The 15,405-nt window shown below is 43.1% G+C and overlaps 1 protein-coding gene across 4 annotated transcripts in view; it reads left to right on the top strand.

The window, feature by feature from the left end:
* Positions 1-15,405, top strand: part of NTPCR (nucleoside-triphosphatase, cancer-related) — a 473,959-nt gene that overhangs the window by 122,728 nt on the left and 335,826 nt on the right. For 3 of the 4 annotated variants that reach the window (XM_044076973.1, XM_044076992.1, XM_044076963.1), the window contains exons 2-3: positions 1,233-1,395; positions 1,480-1,585. In XM_044076973.1, coding sequence (XP_043932908.1) covers positions 1,233-1,395; positions 1,480-1,585 — 269 coding nt within the window. The remainder of the gene's footprint in view (positions 1-1,232; positions 1,396-1,479; positions 1,586-15,405) is intronic. The other variant, XM_044076984.1, reaches the window with a different exon arrangement.

The following is a 15,405-nucleotide window of genomic DNA, read 5'->3' on the forward strand; positions in this document are numbered from 1 at the left end:
GGGCACCAGAACTTGATAGAGATTCGAAATGCATGGCTAGGCTTAAAAACGCATATGTATGAGGTTAATAAAAAGTAGAAACTAATGCCCTTTGTAGGCATGCTGCAACATGCCCCCATTTTATTTTGGGTCCTGGAACAGGTTGTTTTTAACCCAATAGGAGGGTTGTGGGAGACCTTACTGGAATATTGTGAATTAATGTGGCAGTTACAGTAAAATGCTTGTACTCGAGCAGTGATCAGATGTCTTTAGTTTGGACCTTAAAATTAGAGGAACAAGGTTGTAAGTGCATTTATGTTAGGTGAAGTGATTCAAGTGTGCTGTATTCATTTTATGTTAAAATATTCAGTAAAAATGTTTTCATATTTTTTGAACACTTGTAGTCATAATGTTTTTCGTAGTGGATTTTATAACATTTGATTTCAAAACAAGGTTTTAAATACATGGTTTTGTTTCTCCAGACTTTGTTCATTTATATTTTGTTCTATCTGGATAGGCAAATTTAGTTTTAATGGGTTATCTTGTGTAAATACTGTACTGTCTTTTTAAATTCTTTGTGTATTATGAGCCCCAGGAAGTGATATAATGGTCTCTTCCTGGTTGTGTTTATATACATTTATATATATATATATATATATATATATATATATATATATATATATATATATATATATATATATATTTTGGTTGTGTTATATATATATATATGTATATATATATATATATATATATATATATATATATATATATGTGTGTGTCTTAAAAGTCAGAAGAAAGAGCTAAATAAATAGTGGATATTTAATAAATTCTGTTTGGAGGAGTTGTGTTTTTTTTTTGGTGTGTCATAGTTGGAGGCATTCTTTAGGGTTATTTTTAGATTTGCACATCTACTTGCCAATTTGTTTTATGGTTTTAGGCTTAAAAAGGCCCTAGTGTTCATTAGCCTAGTACACACCCATGAAACCTATGGGCATAAGTGTGTGTAATTTGTAAGAAAATGACTAAAAGTGACCTGTGTATGTGATTATAAAGAAACACACAGCTGTATTCCTTCACAGTCTGATTTTTTTTTGCAGTGTCTTACATTCACAGAAGGTGATAGCAGAAGAAGCACGGCTGACCATTATTACATGTACTGCAGTCTTTGTGTAACTTGTTAATTTCCCATGCTGCCTGAACCAGTATACATAAAACAACTTTTTAAATGAATGCTTACTTGTATTTTTTTCTAGGTGTTGGAAAAACAACATTGATACAAAAAGCCATTGAAACTTTAAAAGCTTCTGGAATTTCTGCTGAAGGATTTTACACAGAAGAGTTCAGACAAGGTGGAAGAAGGATAGGATTTGATGTTGTTACATTATCGGGCAAACAAGGACCTTTATCCAGAGTTGGGTACTTATGCTTTTAACCATGATTTAGAAAACATTTAAATGTAAATGTATTGCATTTTTAGCTGTTGTTTCTTCCCTCTTTCAGTAGTAGTGGCACTGAAGCTGGTGCTCAGAGGCGTGAATGCCGAGTTGGGCAGTACGTGGTGGATGTGGAATCATTTGAACGGTTGGCACTTCCTGTTCTTAAGAGTGTAAGTAGACCAAAAAATATAGTAAATCACTGCATTCTTGACTCTTGACTCCTCTGATGTTAACTAAAATAGTACTTGTTTAAAATGGAGCATTCCAAAATTCAGCCAGCAATTCAGAATTCAGCTGCACAAATAACTTGTATGCTCAAGAGCAATGAGACATTTTATGCTGCAAGCATTATGCCATTCAAAGTCAAATAATGAAGTATGTCAAGTGACAGAATATTTTTATTAATTTGAAAATAGGAACAAATGCATGATTGTAATAATCTTGTCTAAAGTACATATAGCATGCTGGGGAGAAAGGCTAAAGTGGTCTGTATATTCCACTTAATATTTGAAAGTAAAGGTTGATTCCACACAGGGCTTAGTTTGCTAATTTGATTTCCAGGTACAGATGCAGTATGTGTGGAGTTTGTGTTCTTTTGAATCTGAATAGGTTTTGCCATAGTTTTGTTTCCTTCCATATCATAAAGACATGAGGCAGTTGAACTGATGAATTTCTAAATTTCCCCAAGACGTATATGTTTGCATGGGTTGGAGGCATGTGTTGGACTTGAGTTCCATTCTAGCTTAACTTCCTGCTCTGTTCATTGCTTGATGGTATAGGCTTTGGCTACACGTCCCTGAGCTGGATTAAGGAGGTAAGGAAAAGGGATACATTTTGTCTTAAAATATATGTCTATAATATGTATATGTATGTATGTTATATATGTGTGTGCTTGTCTGTATACACACACATATGACATACGTAGATGTAGAGCTAGGGTGCATAAAGTAGTTTGTGTGACTAAAATTGTTCATTCCAAATCAGTTTCATAAGCTGCAATCTTTGTAGCAACATATTTTTATCTGTATTTTATTGCTGTAATTAATTTAGAAATCGATTACATCAATGTACAGATTAACAGATTGGTGAAAATAACAGGTTACTACTATTTACACAGGTACATAGCATAATGTCTAGTAATCAATTACATCAATGTAGATTACTACCATGTAGATATTGAAAAGACTTGCACTAGAGATACGAAAAATACACATTATATACATATATTTTAGGCTTCTTTGAGAAAAACTTTAGCAAGTACAGCCAAGGATAAACATAAGGCCTTTTACAGCTACGTGCGTAGCCTAAAAGGTAGGCCCCAAGCATGTGCAGAACTGGTGACCAACGGTATCACACACACTGACCCCACAGAAATAGCAAACCTGGTAGCAGATAGGTCTGGCAAAAATTTCACTCCCTTATCCCCTCCAAACTTATCACAAACCTTCCCCAAGCTCCCCACCCCCTACTTATCTGAAGAGCAGGTCGTCAAAGCCTTGTCCAAGGCACAAAACACAGCCACTATAGGACTAGACAGCATCTCAGGCTGTCTTCTAAACAGGCTAAAACATGAACTAACATCAGCATTAAGAACCCTTTTTATCCATAGCCTAATCACTGGCTTTGTTCATGCGGAATGGAGAACAGCAGCAGTTGTAACCCTCCACAAATGTGGCCTAGCAACAGACCCTGCCAGTTACAGACCCATAAGCCTGACCAGCCTCATCTGTAAGGCCATGGAACATATCATTATGACCTCATAAATAAAGACATAGGCAACCTCCAAACCCTGGATCCAACCCAATTCAGCTTCATTAAAGGCAGATCCTGCCTGTTAAATCTGGTGGATTTCTTTGAAAATGTGACCAGGGCCACTGACTAGGGCAGTCGGTCCACACAGCATACCTCAACATGGCAAAGGCTTTCGACACAGTCCCACAAACAGGCATTACTGATAAACTTAGCAAACTGATGTAAACCCCTTCGTTGTAAGATGGGTTGCCAACTGGCTCACAAACCACACACACACACACACACACACACTATCAAAGTGGGTGACTCCACATCATACAGCAAACCTGTCACCAGCAGGGTGCCACAGGGGTCATTTCTGGCCGTCCTACTGTTTGGTATATACTTCTCAGAAGTTCAGGTCAAAACTAAAGGGTTGCGGCTGACCAAGTTTACGGATGACTGCATACTGGGTGAAATTACTGAATCTCCAAATGATTTCAGTATTCCCCAGGAGGGTCTTGCACAGACCAGCGACTGGTGTCTTAGTCACTGTCTCAAACTGAATGCAGACAAATGCATCATCATTCCCTTTGGCACAAACGGTGTGCCTTTACACTATCAAATCAACAACAAAACCCTAAGTACCCATGAAGTGGTAAGGGATCTGGGTTCACAAGTTGACTGCGACCTTAACTTCGAACACCATGTGTCTGCTGTAGTAAGGAAGGCTTTCTGCATAGCACAGTTGATTAGTAAAGGCATAGTCTCGAGAGCAAAAGAGGTTATAACCCTTCTATACTAGGCACTAATCCGGCCCGTAATTGAGTATAATGTCCCATTTGGCATGTACCATAAAAAGCAACTGCAGCAATTGGAGAGACCTGAGAGGTTTTTAACAAAGAAGATCAAGGGACTCCAGCACATGCCTTACACAGACCAACTAAAGTCCCTGTCACTATACTGTGTATCGTATAGACTTCTTAAGGGAGATTTATGCCTGTCTTACAGAGCAGTCTCAGACCTAAGTCTAATGAACTTGCTGCATGTCTCTAAATCAAACAGGACTAGAGCTGCCCGCTCCAGAGACCTAAATATGGCATGCATCTTAAGTAGGACATGCTGGAGGGACAGATTTGTCTACCAGCTACTGCAGCTTTGGAATAGGCTACCAGTTCATGTGAAACCGAGCACCTCTATAGCATTGTTCAAGAGGAACCTGGATGAGTTGATGGAGCACTATAAATTCTTACCAGGATAGTGCCCAGAACCCTCCTGGACATAGGCAGTCATTTCTAAATACAATCTTGGATATTGATTAGCATTTCTATGATATTACATTGTGATTGGCTAGCACTTCTGTGGTATTACACTGGGATAAAATGAATAGGCTTGAAATGACCTCCAGGTTGATAGCCTGGTAATCTGTTTCTACATGAGGGCCTGCCATCCTTATGTAGGAGACTGCTCTGAGTATCCTCAAAATAGTCAACTGTCAGAATTGCGAGATTGCATGGTCTTGAAGAACAGGAAAAACATTTTTTTTTTGAAGAAAAATGTGTGTTCCCTTTTGTTTTGAGATTCTGCAACCTCAGAATTAGAATATTTAATTGATGATTGACGACGTGTCATTTGGAGACATTTTCGAAATCCTCAAGCAGCGGGGAGACTGGAAGTCCTCTACCCCTTCTAATGAGGAATCGTTCTTGCAGGCCTTCCGTGCTCAGCCATCTACTTCCTGGGTGACCCCCACCTGTGGATGAGCTTATTAAGCTGATCGTGCAGCATGCCTGGAAGGCCCCGGACAATGTAGAACCTGTCTCCCAGAGGCCGGACAAAATTCTATCCACCCTTGAAGACCAGCCCAACTGGTCCAAGCAGTTGACGGTTGATTCCATGGTCGTAGCAGTGGCCACCAGGAGGGAACTGGCAGAAGATAGTTCCACTGTCCATCCCCCTAGGGAAGCAGACCTATGCTTCAGTGACATTTGCCATTCAGTCGCTGAACTATCTGGCACACTTCACTCGCCTCCAAAGAGACCTAATCTCTGAAATGTCTTCCTCTTTGGCAGGGGGACTGCCTGATGAGGTGCGTGACACTGTTGCCTCGCAGTTAGCTACCCTTGAATCTATCTCAAACTCCTCGATGCGTTTGATATCTCACACCACCGAGGGGGCAGCTCGAGCTGCCACATCAGGTATTGTCATGAGACGTCATGCTTGGATGCGTTTGTGTGATTTTGCAGACCCCTTTAAATCTTTCTTCGTCAACGCACCTGTCGATGAATCTGCACTTTTTGGTCCCAAAGAACGAGACACACTAGTACGAAGTGAAAAAGACGGAAATACCTTCTCTGTTGTGGGAATATGTTTTTCCACCCCCCCCCCCCCAGAGGTCCTACTCCAGGAACCAGAGGGGAGGAAAATTGATGGTTCAAGAAATCCAAAGGATCTTTCCGTGACACTCGTGGTGAGCAATCCCCCCGGGGCAGAGGGGGCAACTCATCTGGAAGATGCCCCTTTCGGGGTAGAAGGGGTCCGCGTAACCAAGGCACTGGAGAGTCCTTCTCCGGATGACCCTACCAGTGCTTCTGAGCAGCGTCCTGATTGCTTTCCTCTGGAAGCAATCGGGGGTCATTTTCCTCTGCAACTACCAGCCTGGCAACTTACTGCTACTGATGTTTGGGTGCAGAGAATGATATTCAGAGGCTACCAGATACCATTCAATTTAACTCGCAGACCCGTCAAACAAATCCCAGATGTACCACCCAATCAGAGGGAGGTTGCAGCCTTAGAAATAGAAAAGCTGCTAAGTAAAAGAGTCATCCAACCAGTCCCACTAGACCAGAGAGGATCCGGGTTTTGCTCAAGGTTCTTTTTAGTGCCAAAAAAAAACAGGGGACTGGAGACCAATCCTGGATCTCAGCCTATTGAACAAATTTATCAAACCTCAAAAATTCCGGATGGTCCCGGTACAGTCCATTCTCCCCTTTCTAGGGAGGGACAACTGGATGTGCTCTATAGACCTCCAGGACACATATTACCACATAAAGATGGATCACCGCTCCCGGAGATTTCTCTGCTTCCGGCTGGGTGCCAATCACTATCAGTTCAGAGCACTGCATTCGATCTCTCAACAGCCCCCCCGAGTGTTCACCAAATGTATGGCAGCTGTAGTAGCTCATCTTTGACTACAAGGATTCCAGGTGTTTCCATATCTAGATGATTGGCTCCTTACCGCCTCAACCAGGAATCTTCTAACCCGCAGCCTCTCTTACACTCAAGGCCTCGCTCTTTGCTAGGGGATTACAATTCAACAAGGACAAATCTCAAATGTCCCGAACAAAAACACTGGAATTCATTGGAGTAGTTTTCGACACAACATCCTGTTAAGCTTCCCTCCCTCCTCACAGGTTTTCGAAAATAAGACACCAAATCCAAGCCCTTCTTCCACAGACCTTTGTACCAGCACACCTTGTACTACAACTCTTAGGCTCCATGGCAGCTGTCATTACTCTAGTACCACTGGTGAGGTTGCAAATGAGAATACTACAGTGACTCCTTTCTTCACACTGGTCGATCTTAATTCACCCACTCGACAACATGATACGTCTCACAAACCTTTACAAGGAAAAAATGCTATGGTGGATGAAGCCAGAATCGAATCGTTGGTGTCGACTGTTCTCTCTCCCCCAGCCAATGGCCATGGTGACCATGGATGCTTCCCTGTTAGGGTGGGGTGGCATTTCCAGGGAAAGACGGTCTAAGGCACCTGTCCCCCATGGAGGCCAGTTTGCACATAAATGTCCTGGAACTTTAGTGTTGCAAGCGTTCCATACATCCCTCCCTTCTGGGACCATTGCAGTTCATTCGGACAACATGTCAGTCGTCTGGTATATCAACAAGCAAGGCGGAACCAGGTTTTACTCCCTATATTGGGAAGCCATGAGGGTTTGGCACTGGGTGATAGCTTCCAACCGCTTTCTTATAGCAATGCACATTCCCGGGACTTCCAACCGTATTGCGGACAGTCTGAGCAGGAACATCCTAATGCCTCACGAGTGGTCCCTCAATCCTGTAATCCTGTAGTAGCGGATCTGATATTCCGCCGCTGGGGCAGGCCTTGCTGCGATCTGTTTGCTTCCCCCTTAAACAACAAATGCAGAAGCTACTTTGCACTGATCCCCCCTCAGGGGGAACCACCGAGGGATGCTCTAATGCACGATTGGCCCCCGGGTCTACTGTATGCCTTTCCCCCATTTCCCCTCATTCTGAAATTTCTCCAGAAAGCTCAAAGGTTGAGAAGCAAAGTGATCCTCATTGCCCCTTATTGGCTCCCAGCAAGTCTGGTTCCCATTTCTATGGCCTCATCTGATTCACAGCCCGTGGATCCTGGATCATTCCCAAGGTCTGCTATCTCATCCTCAGGGACTGATTCATCCCAGTCTCCACAGCCTCAAGCTCACAGCTTGGTTCCTCCACGTTCAATGATCGCCAGGTGGCCTGATATCTCATCTCCCGTTTGTGAAATTCTTTTGGCTTCACACAAACCTTCCACCAGGAAAATTTATTCAAGTAAATGGATTAGGTTCTCTACTTGGGCCAAAGATCAGAACATAGAGCCTTTCTCTATGCCTGTTCAAAAGATCCTACAATACCTGACGACTCTTCTACATGCAGGAGTCTCAGCATCGACAATCACTGTACATTTAGCAACTATCGCAAATTTTCATAATGGACTTGATAATTTTTCTATCACACCGCCTGTGCAAAACCTTTTTGAAAGGAGTATTACACGTTAAACCTCCTGTCAAGCTCCCCCCATAGAACCCTGGGACTTGACCTTGGTACTTCAGTCATTACCAGGCCCTCCTTTTGATTCTTGTGATATAAATTTTTTATCATGGAAGACTCTACTTCTAGTAGCACGTACCTCAGCGAGAAGAGTATCTGAGTTGCAGACCTTGAGTGTCAAACGACCTTACTTGACCTTCCACAGGGATAGCGTATCCCTTCGTACTGACCCTTCTTTCTTGCCCAAGGTCATTTCTGGATTTTTCATTAACCACTCTTTTGACCTGCCGGTTTTCTTCCCTCAGCATTCAAACAAAGGGGAGTATCTTTTGCACACCCTTGATATTCATAGGCAGCTTTGTTGTTATTTGGATAGGACTAAATCTTTCAGGAGAACGGATCAGTTGTTTGTGGCCTTTGCAGGGCCCAGATTGGGTAAACCTGTCTCCAAAGTAATTCTATCCTCCTGGCTTAGAAATGCCATTACCTTTATCTACCATCAGAATAAGATATCCTTACCTTCCAGAATAAAGGCTCATTCTACTAGATTGATGGCTACTTCTGTGACTTTTCATTCCGGAGCCTCTGTGGATGATATTTGCACGGCAGCCACTTGGGCAAGACCTCATATCTTTATCACTCATTACAAATTGGATTTGGCCTCCAGGGGACAAGCATCTTTTGGTTCTGTGGTGCTCAGGAATATCATTCCTTATGGCCACCCAGGACACAAGTAGCTGAGGACTCGGTCCTATCAGTAAGGAATGAATAAAGATTTACAGCATCAGATAAAGAATTTATGTCTTACCATAACATTCCATCTGTGTTGTAGATCTTTATTCATTCATTACTTCCCACGCTCCTTCCCTGACTCCTGGTAGACTTTAGGAATCACTGGTTAGGGTATTTGCTCAGACAGAGCCTCCTACTGTATATTTCTTTTACTATCTCTCTAATATAGGGGTGGACAAACTCGATCTGGAGACACTATGAGAGGGGCATTATGGGTAGGTCTTAGCTGAGAGTTTTTGGCTGGTGCGAGCTTGGAAACGGCCGTGTTGGTTCCGAGGACAGAACCAAAGTCCTATCAGTAATGAATGAATAAAGATCTGCAACACAGATGGAACATTATGGTAAGAAATAACTTCTTTTTTTTTTTTTTTTTTTTTTTTTTTTTTTAAGAAAAATGTGTGCTCCCTTTTGTTTTGAAATTCTGCAACCTCAGAATTAGAATATTTAATTGGTGATTGTGTGGGAGCTGCAGAATAATATATGGTGTTAATTCTGATTGTGAGGATCAGATGTTACATATAGTTGAGGTTTCCAGTCAGAGTTTTTAGTTTCTGACCCTATGCCATTTCCAGTTTTACAATTTCTAAGTTTTTGCAATTGAACTGGTTTGTAATTTGTGAACTGAAGTTGTTGTTTTCATTCAATCTTCAGCCTGTGGGTTCAGATCCAAAAATCGGATCCAGCACGGCTGTATGATAAAGCTCTAGGATCCAAACTCTGAGCTCTTTCCCTACCCTTAATCCCCAGCTCTCCCCTCATCCCCTCAGATCTCATTTGCCTTGCTTCTGCTAGCAACTGAATTATGACTCTGAGCTCCTCGGGTTTTTTTCTTGTGAGTGAAGAATTAAAAATTTGTTGCCTAATATTTTCCTAAAAAAAGACCTTGCTTTTTTCTGCAGTGTGTGTAGAAACTTTTTTTTTTTTTTTTTTTTTTTGTGGCAGAATTGAAACTAGATGGTTTCAGGTGGGCACAAACTACCTTTTCATATGTCCCCTCTAAGTGTGTGGTATGTCTCGGGCCTTTGCATCTGGACTCCTCCTGCTCCATCTGTGCTGGGTTTAACCAGCGGGCTTTAACAGACCGGAGGAACAAACTTATCTTAAACGGCTTGTTGCCATCTACTGCCTCTTTCTCTGCTTTCCCTTCTACTTCAGGGGCTCAACCCCCCTCCAAAAGGCATAAAGAATGCAAGCGGTCACCAGAAAGAACTCATAGAACAGGTGAACCACCTCAGAAATTATCCAAAACTTTGGATCTGACTGACTCAGCTACGATTGTGATAGAGGCTTCCCCTCAGCGCCAGTCTCAAAGTTTTTCACCAGAGTCAGTTGCCACGAGGCCAAAGTCTCTGATCCTACAAACTTTCAGGCCAGTCTCTAGACGTGCATCTGTTGGATCATCCATCAGATCTTCCCGTAGTCTTTCCAAAGCAGAGGTAGACAGGATGATGAAATTTCTCCAGGCTCAAATTTAGCTGGGGGTTTTGCCCGCTGCCCCCCCTCTCAGGATCCATGAGCCGTCAACTTGCTTTTGCTCCAATAACTCCTTCTCCACTCCGACCCTTGGGTTAGGAGTTATTGGGCCCAAAGATGACTGGAGTTGAGACGTCAAAGTCAACAGGTACGAGTACCTTGAGTCCAGTAGTTTCCCCTGACTGTTTCGGCTCCCAGATTTTCAGAGCAGAGCGATATTCAGAGCCATAGCTTTGGCATCTAGTCCTGTGAAGTTTTCAGGGGTGTCTCTTCCTGTCGGGGCTTCAGCGCTTGACAGCTCAGCTCTGACTCTACACTCAGATCCTGGGGTGATGCAGAATTGTAGGGTTCTCCCTAGACAACTTTGGCTCCGGGGGCATTGCCGTCAGTTTCTTGTTCACCCTTGGCATTCGAAGTGGTGGAGAGGATTCCCTCTGTGCCCAGAAGAGCCTCGACTCTCCCTGGTTCAGTGCCAAGTCCCTCCTCAGAAGATATTGCACCTGAGACATCTGTTTTGTCACCCCCGGGTTAGCCTACCCAGAAAGACATCCAGACTGTTTCCCTTTTGGAACATCTTTTGACACCTCAACTGAGCACTCCACCGAGGTGGTCCCTCGTAAGTGCCAATGCAATAGGAGGCACTTGTATTCCCCACTGGAATCCCTCACAGAAGACACCGATATCGATGAAAGGGAAGGGTTCTCCAGGTCAACACCTAAGGATGTCTCCTTTGGAGATATCATGGAAATTCTTTGTTAAAAAGGTGGTTGGTCTGCCCAAAACCCTAACCCAGAGGAATTGGTGTTTCTGGAAGCTTTTGGGTCAGACTCATCTACCTCTTGGGTGTCCCCCTCCTGCAGATCCCCATATTGACCTTGTGTCCCACAGGGCATGGAAGGAGCTAGACACCATGGAACCATTTTTAAGTGCCCCGACAAAATCTTGAGTGCCCCTCCAGACAGACCCCATTGGACTAAGGTTATCCCTGTTGATGCCATGGTGGTTGCAGCAGCTACCAAGAAGGAGCTGGCCCAACAAAGCTCGACTGTCTATCCCCCTAATGGGAGTCTAGGGCTTTAGACAGATTCAGTAAGCAGGTGTACGCTTCAGCAACTTTCGCATTGCAAGTGCTGAATTATTTGTCACATGTAACCAGACTACAGAGAGACTTAGTCAAGGAACTCTCAAGTTCTGCTCCAGGGTCCAACTCTGCTAAGGAACTAAAAACCTTTCTCTCCAGAACGGCCACCCAACAGTCCATATCCAACACATCCATGAGGCTAATTTCGCATGCTGGAGAAGGTACCTCAAGGGTGGCTGGGTCAGGTATTGCTGTCAGACACCATGCCAAAATGTAGCTGTGTTTGTTTTTTTCTCATAACCTTTCAAGGTGTCCTTCACTTACACCCCATTTGATGGATCATCTTTGTTTGGTCTGACTGTCAGAAACATACTCTCCCAAAAGGAAAATGATGGAAAGACCTTGTCTGTCATCGGAATCCGTTTTGCTACCCTACAATGATCCTTTTCCTAGAACCAAGGTGGAGGTAAAAAGCTGTGGTTTCAAAAATCTCAAGTTCTTTTGCAGGATTTACAGGGAGAGTTTTCCTCCAGAGGCAGAGGTGGAAATGGTGCCAATGGCAGGTGCTGCTCTCTGGACAGAGGGGGTCCGATGAACCATGGGTCTCGAGACTTCCTCTGACAGGCCCAGTTAGTGATCTTGAAGGACTGCCCTACTACTCTTCTGGAGGCAGTTGGGCGATGTTTATCTTTACACCCAACAAATAATAAAATAATGTCCTAAATAAAATTCTGTCATCTTTTTTATTGGAACGTAACATGCAGTGCTGGAAGTTCCCTGCAATGAGTGCTGAACCGATGTGGAGTGCGGGAACAGAGTTTTTCTGTTAGGATAATTATTGGACACGGACTGTAAATGGACTGATTGACCTGTGATGCGGCGGTCGGGGAAGGAAAATGGTGGTAAAGGTCTGGATGGTGGCTGTGAAGATCAGTAGTGCCAAAATGATGGTCTTTTGGTTCTGGTGTGGCCATTTTGGCCTGCAGGTAGAGTTGGTTGCAAAGGTTGTGGATGGAAGAGGGTCAGAAGGAAAGACTTTGATATGGATGTTACTAGGACGGTGGTTAGAAGCTCTATGATCAAGGACTGATTTAAAATGTTGATGACATTGCATGGAGTTGGAGGCGGGATGATGAGAGTAACCCATGTATCTCATTTGTTTTTAAGCTGCTGATCTTCGGTTGGCTCCTTATTGCTGAGGTTCAAGTGTTTTGCTGTTTCTTGCTATATGTTTTATGTTGTGTTATGCTATGTATGTTTATTTTTTTCTGGATGAGCTTGGAGGAACGGAATTTCATTCAGCTGTAACTAGGGTACAGTTATAGTTGAATGACAGTAAAGTTATTTTGACTTTGAACAGCCTAGGAAGCCATCATGAAAGATCATTGGGTGTTAAATACCATATACAGAGGTTATTTCATACCTTTTTTCCAAAATCCCTCCCCAACCAGGAACCTCCTAGATGTTCCACCTAATCAGAGGGAGGCTGCAGCCTTGGAGATTTCAAAGCTGCTCACAGAGAGTCATCATACGTGTCCCCAAGACCAGGTCAGATCAGGCATCTACTCCAGATTCTTTTTAGTGCGCAAAAAGACGGGGGGAACTCAGACCCATTTTTGATCTCACCAACCTCAGCATATCAAAGTTCAAATGGTCATGCTTCAGTCCATTCTATCCTTCCTGCAGAAGGATGACTGGATGTGCTCCGTAGACCTCCAGGACGCGTACTGTCACATCAGGATGAAACTCTCCAGGAGGCTTCTTTGCTTTCATCTGGGAGCCAGTCATTACCAGTTCAAAGTATTCCCCTTTGGTCTCAGTACAGCCCCCAAGGTGTTTACCAAATGCATGACAGTAGTGGCAGCTTACTTGAGACTGAAAGGATTCCATGTGTTTCCCTACCTGGACAATTGGCTCCTCACTGCTCCCACCAGGTATTGACTCATTCAAGCCAGGGACTATCTCTTGTAGTTAGCTTCAACCTTGGGCATCTCCATCAACTTGAAGAAGTCCCACATTCAACCATTCCATCTGATAGACTCCATCATAGCCCATCTGGACACAGCACGTTGCTTAGCTGTCCTTCCTCCTGACAGTATCTCCTCCTTCAGGCTTCATATCAGACAGGTCTTGGATATTTCTGCTCCTCTGGCAAGTCTTGTCCTCAGGGCTCTGGGTTCCATGGCTGTCACCATCATTCTTGTTATAGTAGTATGGCTTCATATGAGAGTACTCCAGTGGACTGTGGTGGTCCAGTGGTCTTCAGCTAAGTCACCCTATCAAGTTATGTCAAGATGCAGGGAATCCCTTCTGTGGTGGCTCCAATCAGATGTTCTCAAACAAGATCGACACTTCAACTCCCCCACCTGGTACACAGTGACCAAGGATGCTTTCCAGTTTGGGTGGGGAGGGCATTTTCTGAGTCAAATGGTCCAAGGCACGTGTTCCTATCTTGAGACCAATTTGCATATAAATGTCCTGGAGATGAGAGTGGTGCTTCTGCATTTGCAAGCTCTTCATTCCTGTCTTCCTGCCGGGGCCTTGCATTTCAAAGAGACAACATGTCAGTTGTTTGGTATATGAACAAACAGGGAGGAACCAAATCTTACTTGTTGTGTCAAGAAGCCATGACAATGTGGCAGTGAATAATCTCTTTCAACTGCTTTCTAGTGGCAGTGCACATTCTGGGGAAGTCAAAAATCTGGAGGACAAGCTCAGCAGAGCCATTCTGATACCTCACGAGCAGTCTCTCAATACTTCAGTGGCGAACATGATATTCCAGAAATGGGGTCAACCTTGCTGTGAACTCTTCACCTATCCTTCCAACACAAAATGCAGCGAGTTCTTCGCCCTGATCCCTTCTCAGGGACAGTCACCAAGAGATGCTGTATTCCATGCTTGGTCCCTAAGTCTGCTTTCCTCTCATCCCCAAGTTTCTGCAGAAAGCTCAGAGGTTGAAGTGCAAAGTAATCCTCATTGCTCCTTTTTGGCCTATGCAAGTTTGGTTTCTCTCCCTTTGGTCTCATCTGGTTTGTCCACATTGGACTCTGGATCCCGTTCCCATTCCATAAGTTTTCCTGGATGGAATTACCTAACTTGCTTACCCTAAATGAAATCACCTTGGCTCATCAAATTCTTTATTACCCCAACAAAATGCCCAGCCCTATATGGCCTGATCAACTAGTACACTAACGCCCGCCAGCTAAAGTCTTCCAATAAAGGTCTGGTTGAAGTATCCAAAACTGGATATAGCTCAGGGGAGTCTCTTACTCCTGTACTGTTGTAAAAATGTGGAACTCCTTCCCACCTAAAATTAGGACCAGTATAAATAATATCAGTTTCAAAACACAGTTAAAATCTTTTCTCACCAGGTCCTGGATCTGTAATTGCCCTGATCCAAGATAACTCTTATAAGACAATTTTAGCCATATTATCCTCCTTATATTATATTATAATGGCCTCCAAAACGTCAATACCCATCTAATTTTTTCTTCTTTTCTTCTTGTAATATAAACTTTACCAATCTTATAGTGTTTGCATCAAGGCTTTCAACTTAATGCTGTCTTAACTAATAATCTTTGTAACTGGAAGCATCAATGAAATTATGAAGTCTTTTTAGAATATTTCTGTATTTTTATATTTTGTACTATGTAATATGTAATATAATGGATGTTATGTATTATCCAATAAGTATGGGGAACATTCTATGTCTTGTTTTTACATTTTGTACTAGAACATGTGTCAAGTATTTTGGCTTATTGTATGGAGCTTTTCTCCCCGGCGCCTATTCATGCCATCCTGGACTTCTTAGCCTCTATTGTCCATATTGGAGCTAGTTGCTCTACTGTAAAGATTCAATTAGCAGTCATTTCTAACTTTCACATTGGAGAAAACTTATCTTCTTTGCCCTCTTCTAAGTTGTGCAAGACTTTTCTGAAGGGTAATTTTCTGCTTCACCCACCAATCAAAAATCCCACTCCCCCTTGGGATCTCACCACGGTTTTGTAAGTTTTAGTTACGCCACCTTTGGAACCTTCAATGAAAGTTGAATTCTAGTATTTATCTTGGAAAACCGCCTTCTTAGTTGCCATCACCCCAGCTATGAGGGTGTCTGAACTT

The sequence above is a fragment of the Protopterus annectens genome, chromosome 1.part1 (genome assembly GCF_019279795.1).
Source record: "Protopterus annectens isolate FY-2018-M chromosome 1.part1, PAN1.0, whole genome shotgun sequence".
NCBI lineage: Eukaryota > Metazoa > Chordata > Ceratodontiformes > Protopteridae > Protopterus > Protopterus annectens.